Source organism: Myotis davidii, unplaced genomic scaffold (genome assembly GCF_000327345.1).
Source record: "Myotis davidii unplaced genomic scaffold, ASM32734v1 scaffold119, whole genome shotgun sequence".
Classification (NCBI taxonomy): Eukaryota; Metazoa; Chordata; class Mammalia; order Chiroptera; family Vespertilionidae; genus Myotis; species Myotis davidii.
This window is the reverse complement of record NW_006290676.1, coordinates 730,005-745,843: the sequence shown is the minus strand read 5'-3', so window position 1 is coordinate 745,843 and position 15,839 is coordinate 730,005. Positions and strand designations below refer to the sequence as shown.

The following is a 15,839-nucleotide window of genomic DNA, read 5'->3' as shown; positions in this document are numbered from 1 at the left end:
GTTTTCCATAAAACTGAACATGTTAGAGTGTGGAGAGTGGCTATAGTGTTTTGGACAGGTTTAAGCCTCGGACTAATGAGAGGTCACAGTCCTCTCATTGCCACATGCAAGTCCCAGCTTGGAGGGCAGGGCCCTCCGAGCACAATTATAGCCGACAGCTGTAGTTGTAAGCTTGAACCTATGGTCTGAACATGTGGCCCCACATGGCTGAGTGATGTAGGCTTGATAGAGCTCAGGTGCATGTAGTTGAGTAGGATTGAAACCCAGGAGAATGTTGTAAACATCTTGGTCACACCCTTACTTTGCCTGTAGCATCTGCTATAAAATAAAGGCATGGCTGTGGGCATGGTCGCTGTCTCTCAGAGAAGCAGCGTCCCACAGAGACCCGGCTTTCATTCTCTTGTCTGTCTTTTCTAAGCGTTTCAGCCATCCCACTCAAGTTCACCCTGTGCTGGCACAGCACACTTTAGAAAGATCTGCCTCCATGCTCCCAGGGCAGGTTCCTGCCTCGAACTCCACCCTTATAGGAAACAGCTCAGGGGAGGGCGCAGCCATTGCCAAGACAACCCCTGTAGGACTGACTTCCTTCTGCTCAGTCACTGCTGTTCATCTGTATGTGACGAACACCACCCATGGTTTTTATGTAAGTAGATTGTGATCTGAGAACATGCTTGATATAATTTCTAACTTCTTGAATTTGAAAAGACTTTGCCTATGTCCCAATATGTGGTCTATCTTTGAAAATGTCACATGTCACATGAGAAGAATGTATATTCTGTAGCTTTGGGGTGAAATATTCTGAAGATGTCGATTAAGTTCATCTGATCTGAGGGAGTCATTTAGGATTAAAGTTTTTTGCTGATTTTTTTTTTTTTTTGCCTAGAGGATTTATCTAGTGATGTCAATGGGGAATTAAAGTCCCCTACTCTGATTGTATTCCTGTCGATCCTTCCCTTGATATCTTTCAGAAGTTTTTTTATGTATTTGGGTGCTCCTGCGTTGGGTGCATATATGCTTACCAGAGTTATATCCTCTTGTTGTATTTATCCCTTTAGTATTATGAAGTGGCCTTCCTTATCTCCTTTTATGGCCTTCACTTTGAGGTCTATTTTGTCAGTTATAAGTATTGCTACCTTAGCTTTTTTAAAATTTCATTTTCATTTGCCTGAAAAATATTTTTCCATCCCTTCAGTTTCAATATGTGTGAGTCACCTGTTCTGAGGTGGGTCTCTTGTAGAGAGTCGTCTTGTAGAGAGTGTATGGGTCGTTTTCTTATCCATTCAGCCACTCTATATCTTTAGATTGGAGCATTTAGTCCATTTACATTAAAGGTTATTATTGATAGGTACTTGTTTGTAGCCATTTTTATTCTTTATACCCATGTTCCTTCTTCCCTTTCAGTTTCTTCTTTTTACAATAGTCCCTTTAGCATTTCTTGCATTGCTGGCTTGGTAGTGATAAACTCCCTGAGCCTTCTTTTGTCTGAAAAGCTCCTGATTTCACCTTCAATTTTGAATGATAGCCTTGCTGAATAGAATATTCTTGGATTCAGTCCCTTGCTTTGCATCACTTTGTATACTTCATTCCATTCCCTTCTGGCCTGATGTATGTCTGTTGAGAAATAATTTGATAATCTAACGGTAGATCCCTTGTAGGTAACTCTCTGTCTCTCTCATAGCCTTTAAGTTTCTCTCTGTCATTAACATTTGACATAGTAATTATGATGTGTCTTGGTGAAGGTGTTTTGGGCGTTCATGTTGTTTGTGACTGCCTGTGCTTGTGTGACTTTTTTCTTCCTCATATCAGGGAAGTTTTCTGTCATTATTTCTTCAAATCGGTTTTCTAATCTTTGCTTCTCTCTTGTTTTTCTGGCACCCCTATTATATGTATGTTACTTTGTTTCATGTTGTCCCAAATCTCCCTTAGTCTCTCCTCCTGATTTCTATTTTTTCTCTCCAATACCTGTTCAGATTGGGTGTGTTTCTTTACCCTGTCTTCTAACTCACTAATTCAGTCCTCCGTTTTTTCTAGTCTACTGGTAAATCTTCTATTGTGTTTTTATTGTAGCTATATAATTTTTTATTACCTCTTGATTCTTACAGAAGTTGTTGATTTTCTCATCCATCCAGTTTATGAACTGTATGATCTTTACTCTGACTACTTTTTCTGATATATTGCATGCCTTACTTTCATTTTCTGGCAATTCCCCCTTTTATTTTCTTGTGGGTTGTTTCTTTTTCTCCCTATTTTTGCTCTCACCGAAGGGTCCAAGTGCCGAGTCACACGGGGCCTGTGGCTGAAGTGGAGGGCTAGGCAGAAGGGTCATGCACCACAAGAGTCACTGGAGGGCCCAGACACCAGGATTCACAGGGCCTGTGACCATAGCAGTGGGCTGGTGGGAGGGTTGTGCACCTCAAGAGTCACCAGAGTCCAGGATCTGGGACATGGTGGTGGGGGTGGGAAGGGGCCCTGGCTGAAGCATCTGGTTGGCATGAGGGTTGCACACCCTGAGAGTCAATGGAGAACCCAGTCATCTGGACATGAAGCACCTGTGGCTGCAGCGGCGGGAGGGTTGTGTACCCCAAGATTCACCAGAGTGCCCATATGCTGGGACATGCAGGGTATGCAGCTGCAGCAGTGGGTTGGCAGTGGGGTTGTGCACCCTGAGAGTCATCTGAGTGCTTGGGCACTGGGACACACAGGGCTTGTGGTGGTGGCGGCAGGCTGGTGGGAGGATTGCGCACTCTGGGACTCAGAGAAGCCTGCACCTAGGGAGGCTGGTGTCCTAGTATCCATGGGTCTGCAGCTGAGGTAGCAGGTCTTTGGCAAAGTGGTCCCAAGTGCTGTCTAAGGCCAGTCTGGGTGTTGGTGAGGCTGGACTCCTACTCACGGAAGCTCTCCCCTTCAAGATGGCATAGTTTCTATTGTTTGTTTTTTAATCTCTTTTAAGAATGCTTTATAATTTTCAGTATATAGGTCTTTCATCTTCTTAAGTTTATTCCTAGGCATTTTATTCTTTTGGTTGCAATTGCAGAAGGAATTGTCTTTTTTCATTTCTCTTTCTGAAGTTTTATTGTTAATATACAAGAAGGCAATGGATTATTGCATATTGATTTTGTATCTTGCAACTTGACTGTATTTATTCATTCTTTCCAATAGTTTTTGTGGAATCTTTAGGGCTTTGTATATACAGAATCATGTCACCTGCAAAAAGTGATAGTTTTTGCTTCCTTTTTTTATTTGAGTGCATTTTAGTTCTTTCTCTTACCTTCTTGCTCTGGGTAGGATTTCCAGCACTGTTGAATAAGAGTGGTGAGAGTGGTCATCTTGTCTTGTTCCTGATCTTAGAGAAAAACCTTTTATTTTTCTGCCAATAGCTGAGGATTTATTATAAATGGCCTTTATTATGTTGAGGTACTTTCCTTCAATTCACATTTTATTGAGTGTTTTAATCATAAATGGATGTTGTATCTTATCAAATGCTTTTTCTGTATCTATGGTTAAGATCATATGATTTTATACTTTTGTTAATGTGGTGTATTACACTGATTGATTTGTGCATGTTGAATCATTCTTGTTCCCCTGGAATGAACCCCATTTGATTGCAATGTGTTATTTTTTTTATGTTCTGTTGTACTCAATTTGCTAGTATTTTGTTTAGGAATTTTGCATCTGTATTTATCAGAGCTATTGGTCTGTAGTTTCTTTCTTTGTGTTATCTTTGCCAGGTTTTGGTTTCAGGGTTATGCTGACCTCATAGAATCTGTTAAGAAGTATTGCCTCTTCTTCAATTTCATGGATGAATTTGAAAAGGATAGGTTTTAAATCTTTTTGAACGTTTGGTAGAATTCACTGGTGAAGCCACCTGGTCCAGGACTTTTGTTTTTTGAGAAGTTTTTGATGGTTGTTTCAATTTCCTCACTACTGATAGGTCTATTTAGAGTTTCCAATTCTTCATGATTTAGATTGGGAAGGTTATATAATTCTGGGACCTTATCCATTTCTTCTAGGTTATGATCCTTTGTTTATCTGTAATATCTGTGGTGACTTAGCCTCTCTCATTTCTGTTTTTGTTTATATGGGTCTTTTCGCTTCCTGCCTGCCTGCCCAATCGCCCCTAACCCCTCTGCCTGCCTGCCTGATCACCCCTAAGCTCACCTGCCTGCCTGCCCAATCGCCCCTAAGCACTCTGCCTGCCGGCCTTCTGTCCTGCTCCCCCTGCCCCCTGGCCAGCCTGATCGCTCCCAACTGTCAGTCCACTTCCTCCTTCTCACTCCTTTCTAGCCAGTGGACTGCCAGCATCGAGGGCCTGCCAGCCTGATGGCCCCCAACTACCCTCCCCAGCCCACCTCATTGCCCCCACCTGCCCTTTCCAGCCTGCCTCATGACCCCCAACTGCCCTTCCCTGCTGGCCTCATGGCCCCCTAATGCCCTCCCCGGCTGGCCTGATGGCTCCCAAATGCCCTCCCCTGCTGGCCTCATTGCCTCCAACTACCCTCCCCGGCTGGTCTCCCAGAAGGTCTCCTGGTCTAATTAGCATATTACCCTTTTATTAGTATAGATTCTTCTGCTGTTTTTGGGTTTCTTTTGTTGTTCTTTCTCTAGTTCTTTAAAATGTGATGTTAGTTTGTTTACTTGGGGGTCTCTTGTTTCTTGAGATAGGCCTGTAATGATATAAACTTCCCTCTTATTACTGCTTTTGTTGCATCACAGATGCTTTGATATGTTATATTGTCATTCTCATTTGTCTCTACATCTTTTTATCTCATCTTTTATTTCTTATTCAACTCAGTCATTTTTTAGTAGTATTTTGTTTAATCTCCATGTATTTGTACCTCCTTTATGCAGTTGATTTCTAATTTCAAGGCATTGTGGTCAGAGAATATGCTTGGTATAATTTCAATCTTCTTATATATTTTGATGCTAGTTTTATGATGCAATTTATGATCTATCCTTGAGAATGTTCCATGTGCACTGGAGAAGAATGTATAATTTGATGTTCTTGGAGGAAAGGATCTTTAAATGTCAATTATGTTCATTTGGTCTAGTGTTTCATTTAAGGCTGATATTTCTTTATTGATTTTCTGTTTGGTTGATCTGTCTAGAGCTGTCAATGGAGTACTAAGGTCCCCAACTCTGGTTGTGTTTTGATCTGTTTCTCCCTTTAATTCTGTGAGTAGCTGTTTTATATATTTCAGTGCTCCTTGGTTGGGTGCATATATATTAACTAGTGTTATGTTTTCTTGATAAGTATCCCCTTTATCATTATGCTATTTTGTCTTTGGTTTTCTGTTAGTTCTGTGCCTCCATTGGTTCTTTTCCTTTGTGTTTCTAACTATTGTTTTTGTTTGGTGGTGTTTCATACTTATTTCCTCCTTTTTTAAGCTATGTGTCGTGGTTTGGGAATTTTTGGTATGGTAACCATTAGGTTTATAAAAAATAAACTTGCATATATACCATAGCTTTTTTCTTTCTTTTTTTTTAACCTATGAGTGCATCTGATCTTTATCTTCCTTTGCCAGTTCAGATCTTTACCTCCTCCTTTTTTATGTTTTTGTTGTCACAAATTATCCCTGATTATGCTGTAAGTTTTTTGGTGCTCTTACTTGTAGTGTTGTGACCTTATGTTCTTTGTTTCAGGAGGATAACTTCCTTGAGTATTTCTTACAATGTAGGTTTTCTGGTTATTAAATCCCTCAGCTGCTGTATGTCTGAGAACATCTTTATTTCTCCTTCATATTTAAAGGATAATTTTACTGGATATATTATTCATGGCAAGTGATTTCTCTCTTTCAGATGTTCGAATATTTGGTTCCATGCTCTTCTGGCTTGTGCAGTTTCTGCTGAGACATCATATAAAATTCTGATGGGTTTTCCTTCTTTTCCCTGGCTGCTTTGAGAATTTTTTTCTTTATCATTAATTTTTGACAGCTTTAATACAAAGTGTCTTGAAGAGGGTCTTTTTGGGTTGAATTTCAGTCTTCTTACTTCAACCTACAAAGGCCCTGTTCTGTTTGCTTCTTAGATTCAAGTACCTAATTCTTTCCATAGGTTTGGAAAGTTCTCATTCACTATTTGTTTGAATAGAATCTCTGTTCCATGCTCTCTCTCCTCCTCCTCTGCAATGGCTATAATTCTAGTATTGATTTTTTTTGGATGGAATCAGATAGTTCTCATTGCTAGATTACTATCGTCAATATCACTAATTCTTTCCTCCATCTGGTTAGCTCTATTTTCTATGCTCAGTAGTTTACTCTTAATCTCCTTAATTGCATGCTTCATTTCCAAGATTTCTGATTGGTTCTTTTTTAAAAATGTTTTTATTGATTTCAGAGAGGAAGGGAGAGGGATAGAGAGATAGAAACATCAATGATGAAAGAGAATCATTGATTGGCTGCCTCCTGCATGCCCCTACTGGAGGGGAGGGGGTCAAGCCCACAACCCAGGCATGTGTCCTTGGCTGGAATTGAACCTGGGACCCTTTAGTCCATAGGCTGACGCACTATCCACTGACCCAAACCAGCTAGGACCTGATTGGTTCTTTTTTAAAGTTTTAATCTTTTTGGTAAAATTCTCATTTTGTTCATCAATTTGTTTTCTGAGTGCATTGAATTGCCTGTCTGTATTTTCTTGCATCTTGTTAAGTATTTTCAAAACTGCAATCTTGAAATCTCTGTCATTTATATCACCTATTTCCATGTGTTCCAGCTTGCTTTCTGGAGATTTTTCATTTTCTTTTTGGTCATCATAGTTACTGAGGTTATCCATGGTATTTGCTGTCCTCCTTTGCCTACGCATTTATCTCTGAAGAGTTCTTTCTACTATTTCTAGTAAATGGCACTAAATCGCAATATTTTTTTTACCTCTCTGATCTCCCAATCTTGAACCTCTGTGTCTTCTATCAGACAGTACAGCTGCACTGCTTGGGGGTGGGATTTGTTTTGCCCTCACTCTAATGGCAACCCCTGACTCCATTGGATCCCATCCCAAGCTCTCCTCCTAGGATCAGTCACAGGGGGAGACAGCAGTTCTACTGTAATAGCTCTTGGTTTACAGATAATATGCTCCTGGATCCAACTACAAGGGCAACAGGAGGCGAGTTTGGGGAGTCCAAGCAGTGGCAGGGCTCTGTGGTTCCATTTCTTTGTCTGAAACACCATCTCTGGCCCAATAGTGGAGAGCTGCACAGCAAAACCCCATTCTCTGTCAGGCATCTGCTGATTCAGACATTGTTCGTCCCTTTGATGCTTGCCCTGCTGGGCTGCCCCTCTACAGCTCTCTGTTCCTTCTAGCCAAATGAAGCCCCTGCTACTGCTAGATTTCTGCCCTCTCCTGGCCAGCTGAGCCATTAGGCTTCAGGGCTGTATCTGTGGGCTGTCTGTGTTTTCCTCCCTTCTTGTCTTCCCATTTTTTTATTTCCAGTTGCCCACCTTTAGATGTTTCAATGGTCTCTCAATAGTGTGTCTGTGTTGAGAAGGGATTATTTGTTGAATTATAGTTGGTTAACTTGTTGAAATTTCAGGAGGAGAGGGCAAGGGGCTTTCTCACACCACCATTTTTCTGATGTCCAATAATTACTTTTTACTTTTTGGCACTGAGTCTTAAGCCAGCCAACCTTAAAAAAATATGTAACAACTAAAATTATTTGATGTGTGCTGTTGTGAGACTTTGTATTTAATCCCTTACTCTAATTTACACTATCTTTTCTTGTAGTCATAAAAGCATCCGAAGATTAGGATATACATATTCACTTAATGATTCTCTTCACAATCGGACACAATACAATGATGAGTACATTTGGAAGTTACATTCTAAAGAAGATTTTATCAAATCTAGGACTCCAAGAGAGATTGGGAGTCACAATTCTCACTCCAGTCAAGTAAGATAATACCTACATATCTATTTAATTGAATACCGTATCAATAATCCAATACTGAGAGTTTGAATATATCACAAAGATCCTTCATCATCTACAGTTATGGTTCTTCTTAGACTCTTTTGTCTACCTTTTCATGTTTATTTCTAACTACTTCTTCCCTAGCCCCTCATTTTAAAATGAAAAAATTAAAATGAAATTTACATAGAGAAATTATAAGGGAAAGAAGGGGATGGAGAGGGAACTTGAAGATTAAAAGAGACTTGAAAGACAAATTTGGGACAGTGCGTATCCCTTACTATTTTGAGGGATTTCAGTGTAAAGGCAAACTGAGAAATATTTTAGTAACTAGAGGAGAAATAGGATGAAGAGAGAGTTTTCTTTTTAAGATAGGAGAAATAAAGGCAGGCTCTGGTACTGATGATAACCTCCCAGGAGAGAGGGAGGAATGGAAGTTGCAAGAGAGAGGTGAGAATTGTTGGTAATGTGCTGGAGTAGACTAAATGCAGGCTTTCGGGTACCAGGTGGGGTCACCTCCTGGGTGACCCAGCAACTCATCTGCCAACACAGATGTGATAGCTGACAGGTGGTGTGGTGTGCTGTGTAAGTTCTCTTCATTGGCTTCAATTTTCTCATGGAAATAGGAAGCAAGAGGAAAGAGAGGGAAGATAGAAAGGTAGTGGAAGTTCTAAATTTTATAATCATAAACCTCTTTGGAGACAAATCGGAGAGAAGACTTGGGGCTCCCAAGGCAAAACAGCAGCTGTCTTTCCTGTGGCCAGAGTTAAAATTCACACGTTTTCTCCTCCTCTGGTCTTCTCTGAATAATTCTAGTTGGAGGCACAATTCTTTGGACTTTACAATGATATATTTTTCATTAACATAAAAGTTAAAGAAGTGATAAAGTATCCGTGTAAACTGATAGCTTTGTAAACTGGTGCATCCTGTGGACAGGCACAGAATCTGCATGGTGCGCACAATGGGACATCTAGCTGAACCTGGGAAGACTTAAAAGAATATGTATACACATGCATGCACACATGAACCATTAGGTGAAACTATGTGGATTTTCTTGAAAATTGTGTTTTTATTCATAGTACTTCTTTCACTGGACACTACCTCCACGTCACTCAATACCAGTGAAGAGCCACCTCCCTTGGAAAATTGCTGCTTCAATGCACAAGGTCAGGAAGGCTGTATCAAATCAGTTTACTTCCCATACTAGGAGAGACTTTGTAGACAAAATTGTGTTTTTATTGATAGGACTTCTTTCACTGGACACTACCTCCAGTTCACCCAACATCAGTGAAGAGGCACTTCCCTTGGAAAATCGCTGCTTCGATGGACAAGGTCAGGAAGGCTGTATCTAATCAGTTTATTTCCCATACTAGGAGAGACTTTGTGGACAGAGCCGAAGGTAAGTGTGCCCATTTCTCTTCTTTACTGCTAATGCACTAGGCACTGGAGTCCCAGTTGTCTCTTTATTCAAAGAACTCACAGGAGAGACATGGGAAAACTTCAGTTTACCAACAGATACAGTCAAGTATAAAATGCTGCATGTTGTGAGCAGTGCAGGATGCTGTAGGTGTGAACAATGGGACATCTAGCTGGACCTGGGAGAGAGTCCAGGAAAGTCTTCTTGGGATGAAGGACAAAGACAAGTGAGCCAGATGAAGATGAAGGTGTTAAGTTAAACATCCTATTTCCAATTCTGAACTGCTTATTTACTACTAGAGGCCCAGTGCACAAAAATTTGTGCACTCGGGGGGATAAGGGGGGTCCCTCAGCCCGGCCTGTGCCCTCTCGCAGTCTGGGACCCCTCGGGAGATAACAACCTGCTGGCTTAGGCCTGCTCCTGGTGGCAGAGAGCAGGCCCAATCCCTAGGTGCAGCCCCTGGTCGGGCTCAGAGCAGGGCCAATGGGGGAGTTGGGGCGCCTTCCCCTGTCATGCACAGAGCAGGGCCAATCAGGGGGTTGAGGAGCCCCCCCCTGTCACTCACAGAGTAGGGCCGATAGGGGAGTTGGGGCACGCCCCCTGTCACACTCAGGGCAGGGCGGATCAGGGGGTTGAGGCGCCGCCCTCTATCACCCACAGAGCAGGGCCGATCAGGTGGTTGGGGCGCCGCCACTCTCATACTCAGGGCAGGGCCAATGGGGAGGTTATGGCTCTACCCCGTCACACACAGAGCAGGGCCTGTGGGGGTTGGCGGGGGTTGGGGCCCCGCAACCTGTCACACACAGAGCCACAGGGCGATCAGGGGGTTTGGGCGCTGCTGCCATCATGCTGATCCTGGTGCCAGGAGGCCTCGCAGCTCCACTGATCCCGGTGCTGGGAGGCATATTACCCTTTTACTATATAGGGTAGAGGTGTGGTGCATGGGTGGGGCTGGCTGGTTTGCCCTGAAGGGTGTCCTGGATCCGGGCGGGGGTCCCCACTGGGGTGCCTGGCCAGCCTGGGTGAGGGGATGATGGCTGTTTGCAGCTGGTCACACATCCTTCAGGGTGGGGGTCCCCACTGGGGTGCCTGGCCAGTCTGGCTGAGGGGCTGAGGGCTGTTTTCAGGCTGGGACTGAAGCTCCCAACCGCTCCTTTTTTTCTTTTTCCTTTTTTTATTCTGGACCAGCTTTAGCTCTGAGGTCTCGGCTGGTGAAAACAGGTTTCTGGCCTTTGTTTACCATCTGTATTTGATACAATGTTGCTGTCCGGCTGGCTGAAGTTACTTAGAGTGGCAGCTGAGAGGCCGGCAAGTCAGGCAGGGAACGTTGCAGTCCTCCGTCACTGAAGCAAGCAAGCCTCCCTGTTCGCATCAGCTACCTGGCTGCCAGCCGCCATCTTGGCTGCCAGTTAATTTGCATATCTCGCTGATTAGCCAATGGGAAGGGTAGCAGTTGTACGCCAATTACCATGTTTCTCTTTTATTAGATAGGATTCTTTAAAATTAGAACTTTTATTAAACCAGTTCATGCATATACTTAAAAATAGTTCCCTACAAGCTCATAATGCATAGCAGCAGTTTCTTTACCCACCCGTCTATGCCCAATCTTACTACACATTGATAATCATTTTCAGTCATTTCAACTGTTTTTTCTTATGTCAGCCTCTGCATTTTAAAATACTGTGCTCATTCTGCTATTTTTTTGTTCATCAATTTTAGACATTATAACTGACTTTCTTATATGGCAGTTGAGGATTTGTCTCTCCTATAACTCTTCCTCACTCTTCCTCCATCCATGCTCTCAAAATAATTATATTATAAAATTTTGGTTAATTAAAATGTTAGGTGTTATATTATGATTATGATATGATATAATATGTAAATATTTACCACTGAGCCAGGTGTTGTTTTATGATTATGTCTCTTTTTACTTTTTTTCTACCAGAATTAAATAACCTTTTTTTCACTTGTTTACTTTTCTATGCGCCTGTCACTAATTTTTTTCAAAATACTTTGTCACACATTTACCAAGATTTTCCCCAAATACAGTTTCAGACATTGTATCAGTTTGAGATTTTACTGGAGAACTGACACCTTCCATTTCCTCTAATCTAGAAGAGATGCTCTGTAAATTTGCCACCCAACTGTGTCCTGGTACTTTTTCATCATTCAGGCATTTCTTTTGCCTCTTCCTGCTCTGTATCTCCTTTCCTGAGTCCACATATTTCCCTTCCCTCATTTTGCTAAGACACATCTTCTAGTAGCTTCCTATTAAAGGGGGTGTAGGAGGAACTTTTTGAGTATGTTCTTACCAATATGAAAATGTCTTTTTTTTCTTTCATTATATTTGTTGATAGTTTGTCTGGGTATAGAATTCTAAGATGATAATCATTTTCCCTCAAATCCCTCAAATGACTTCTAGCTCCCAGGACTGGTATGTAAAAGACTGATGTCATTTTGATTCCTGATTCTTTCATATTTTTTTTCCTGGAAGCTTTTAAGATCTTCTCTTTATTCTGGATACTATAAAATTTCACATTTGCATGCATTACTAAGAATCTCATTTATTATGTTGGACAAAGATTTTTTAAATCTGGATACTTATGACCTTTGATTTTAGAAATTGTTCCCATATACTTTTCCCCTATTTTTCTCCCATTTCTTTTCTCTGTTCTCATCTGGGACTCCTATGAGTAGGTTTGATCCTTCAATTTTCTTACATTTTCTCTCCTACTATCTTCTCTTTGTATTTTTATCATGTTTAATTAAAATGTTTTTTACTTTTTAATCCAATTCTTTATGTTTTAAATTTCCAAGCTCTCTTTCTTCTCCTCTCTGATTACTTTCTGAAAATAATATTTTGTTCTTGTTTTGTGATGTAGCAATTCTCATAAATTTTAGGATATTTATGATATACTTTTTAGTGCTTTTTTCTGTTCTTTGCTTAATCTCTATTTTTCTCTGTGTCTTAATGGTCTAGTGAAAATCTAGGGGCTTTTTGTTCACATTTACAAGGGAGTGAAGGCAGATTTACTATGAAACTAATAAAACTTAAGTCTCACTTTTTTGGATTTTTTTTTTCTTAGAGTGTATTTACTTAAAATATTAAGCTACAGGGTTCACAAAATCTGATTGGAGGTACTCACATCTGATTGGAAACTACATACAGAGATGGGGCTTGTTGGCTGGTGCTTGACTTAGGTAAACATTGGTGGTTGTATTCTGAGAGCAGGATTGGGGAAGGGGCTGAGATCTTCCTGCTTGCTATGCATACTCTTCCTGAATCCTCCCTTTTCTCTGGTCTAGAATCTCACTAAACCCTTCTGTTAACTGGTGTGCCAGAAACCAGAACTCCTTTGATTCAAGTTTGCACTAAATAAATCTCTAGTTAGGAAGGGGATAAGGTCAAAATATCTCCATATTGTAGATAAACAATAAGGGTCATGGAAAAACATCAGAAATGCCAATATTCTTAAAGAATGTCATTGAGCTTCCAATCAAAGTTGTCCTTTCAGTATGTGCAAATTACCATGTGTTCTTATGTAAATAAATGCCAAAGACCTGTCAAGACACTCTTCTAAATCTCTTAATTCCATTTGCTTCTCTCTCTCTCTCTTCATAGCCACTGCCTTCATTCAGGCTACCAATATCTCTTCCTTGAATGACCTCTAATCCAACTCCCATTTCTGGTTTTGTCTCCTCTAGTTCATTGTCCATCCCATGGCCATAGTGAATATAAATTACATCACTTTCCAGTTTAACATCCTTCAATGACTCCCCATTGTCATCAGGGTCCTGTGCAATCTGGTTCTTGCCCACTGCTCCAGCATTTCCCCTCACCAGTCCCCACACTATGGGACTGATTGCTTTCCATCCTCCAGACTCACCAAGCCCCCTGCAGCCTCACACTTCACACACACTGCTGCTGCTCTGTGAACTGCCTCTCCCTTTTTTCTTTTAGCCCATGTCCATTCATCATTTAAGTTTAAATGCAAGCTGATTTTTCTCCCAGGAGTCTTCTCTCATCCCCCAAGTTTGGATCAATGGCCTTTCCATATGTTTTTATAGTTCCTCTTCTGCAGCATTTATTACATAGTATTATAATTATTTCTTTTTGAGGGGGAGGGTATCTCTTTCTCTAATGCAGTACTTTAAGTTTTGAAGCTCAGGGATCATGTATTACCTGAGTGTACTCATAATTGAATTATGGTGAATGAGTGAGAAGCACTAAAAGGTACTTTTTCCTCAAAAAATTCAGGCTTGGAGAACTCTGCTTAGATGACTTATAATAGCAAATAAAAGCAACAGAATTGGTTCTCACTTGGGTATAGATTAAGTGCCAAGGGTCCTAGTGGTTTTGAATGGTCCTTGCTGTAGGTTCACTTTTGGATTGGACCTTTCAACAGATGTCACACCTAATCTTAAAGGAGCCAGTCTCTCTCTTTGGGCTCTAAGTGATGTAGTGTTTGTCACCATTATCAAATGGAAAAGAAACCAGTGGGGCCTGAGCTCCTGAGGAGAGGGATGATACTGGCCTTGGAGGGGTGGTTAGTTTTGGGCCAGGTTGTCTTGTCTGTCCATACTTCAGTACCACTAGAGGGAATTCAGGTGTTGGTTGGGCCCCTTTGTATCAGGAACTTCTCTCCTTAATAATGCTGAAGAAAATCATTAATGTGACATTTTATAAAGGCAATGAAAGCATTAGTTGGAACTAATAACTGAGAATTATTTTATGCATTTATTACATATGCAGTCATTAGTGTGAACTTCAGATTAATTGCTAATTGACAGCAATTATGTTCTAATTTCTCTTTTGTTCACTCATTAACTTAGTAAATATTTAATGAGGTCTATTACTATGAAAAGTACTAAGGATCAATAAAGAATATAACATCTTTTTCTTCAAAGAAACTCTGGGTAAGTCTAGGCCCCAATTATTGTGTTTTCTGGGTCTTCATCTCCAATTGCTCTACTTCTGTGTTGGCCCATCCTGGTCCACATAGACCAACCCCTCCGTAACCTTCAGAGCCTGGTTCTTAACTTATCTCTCCTGCTTCCCCCTAAGCTACTTTTCCCTGCCCTGCATACCTTCCACTCCCGGCAGACAGACTACATTTCATGAACACACTGTGTACCTTTTGCTTCCTTTATCAAAGCACTCCTTTTGTTATGTCTGCCTTTTAATTCTCATCTTTCTTCCCTTTCCATAATGGAGCTCATTACACTCTCTCTGGGCTTCTGTAGCACTTATTCAAGGCTCTGAATTAGTGATTCTTAATCATATGAGAAGATTGTTCACAATATAAGTGCCTGGTTCCCACTGCTAGAAATTCTCAATGTCTGGGATGAGGTTCAGTAGATATAATTTGGAAAAATCATCCCTGTTATTTCTGATGCATTATCTCGATGTAATAATTATTGATCTAAGTGTTATACTTGCAAGACATCACATTCCACATGTGTTTGTACTGTATCTTTTTTTCTAATCATGCTTATTTGAGGTTATCTTAAGGTAGAACAATGGCTTAATTATCTCTAACCTTGGCACAGAACACATATAGGAACTAAACACATTTGCTTTTGAGTAGGAACATCAAGTATTTCAACAGGAATTTGTTTTTCTCCTATGAAGCTATTAGTAATTTATAGAATCCAAGTTATAGATGGTGTTTACTAGGAAAAATCTCAGATGATTTTCGAAAATATTTTAAGGGATCTCTGATTTTGAGCTCTAGAGTTTCCTTCTCTCTATAATCTTGTATTCTCCTGAGGCAGCTTATAGGTTCATTATGAGGGTCATTGAGTACCCACATCCTCTCTTCCTGAGTCATCTAAATTAAAAGCATGCTGATCTAGACAGAAATAATTTTTTAAAAAATCAATAACAAAATGCTCCTGGGTGCCAGTAGATAAAATCACATATTGTATGATGTACAATGTACATTTGAATGTATTTTGAAAAGACCTATTGAAAAACCTCAGAGAGAAGGCAGGACAGAGGGTATAGAGATCAACCAAAGGACTTGTATGCATGCATATTAGCATAACCAATGGAAACAGACACTGGGGCAGTGGTGGCTTGTTCTGGGGGTAGAAATCGGGGGTGGGGGATCAATCGGGGGGAAAGGACACATAAAAAAAGAAAAACTAATTGGGAACAAGAATTCACTTTAGTTTCAATAGTAATTGGCACCCTTTGGACATTGCTTATGACATCCATGGTTTTAACATCTTTGTCCTGAATAAAGTTGGGGGTGTATGCTTCTGAACCAACATTTTGCAGCAAGAATTAAAGGTGAACTCACGTAAGTGAGAAGGTTATGACCATCTCCTCTAGAATCTGGTTGAGTGCTATGAAACTTAGCATTCAATTAGTGCTTAATAAATATCTAATGGGGAGAACCGAAGATGGCGGCATAGGTTAACACCAGAGATTGCTGCCTGGAACAACTAAGTCAAATTAAGCTTGATCCAGGGAAAGGACAACGTCCAGAGCCACAGGAGGGCTGGCTGAGTGGAAATTCTACA

The 15,839-nt window shown here is 40.8% G+C and overlaps 1 protein-coding gene across 1 annotated transcript in view; it reads left to right on the top strand.

Moving 5' to 3' along the window:
- TEX26 (testis expressed 26) overlaps window positions 1-15,839 on the top strand; it is a 47,514-nt gene that overhangs the window by 26,725 nt on the left and 4,950 nt on the right. The window contains exons 4-5 of the mRNA XM_015563889.1: window positions 7,714-7,879; window positions 9,140-9,293. Of these exons, the coding sequence (XP_015419375.1) occupies window positions 7,714-7,879; window positions 9,140-9,293 (320 nt within the window). The remainder of the gene's footprint in view (window positions 1-7,713; window positions 7,880-9,139; window positions 9,294-15,839) is intronic.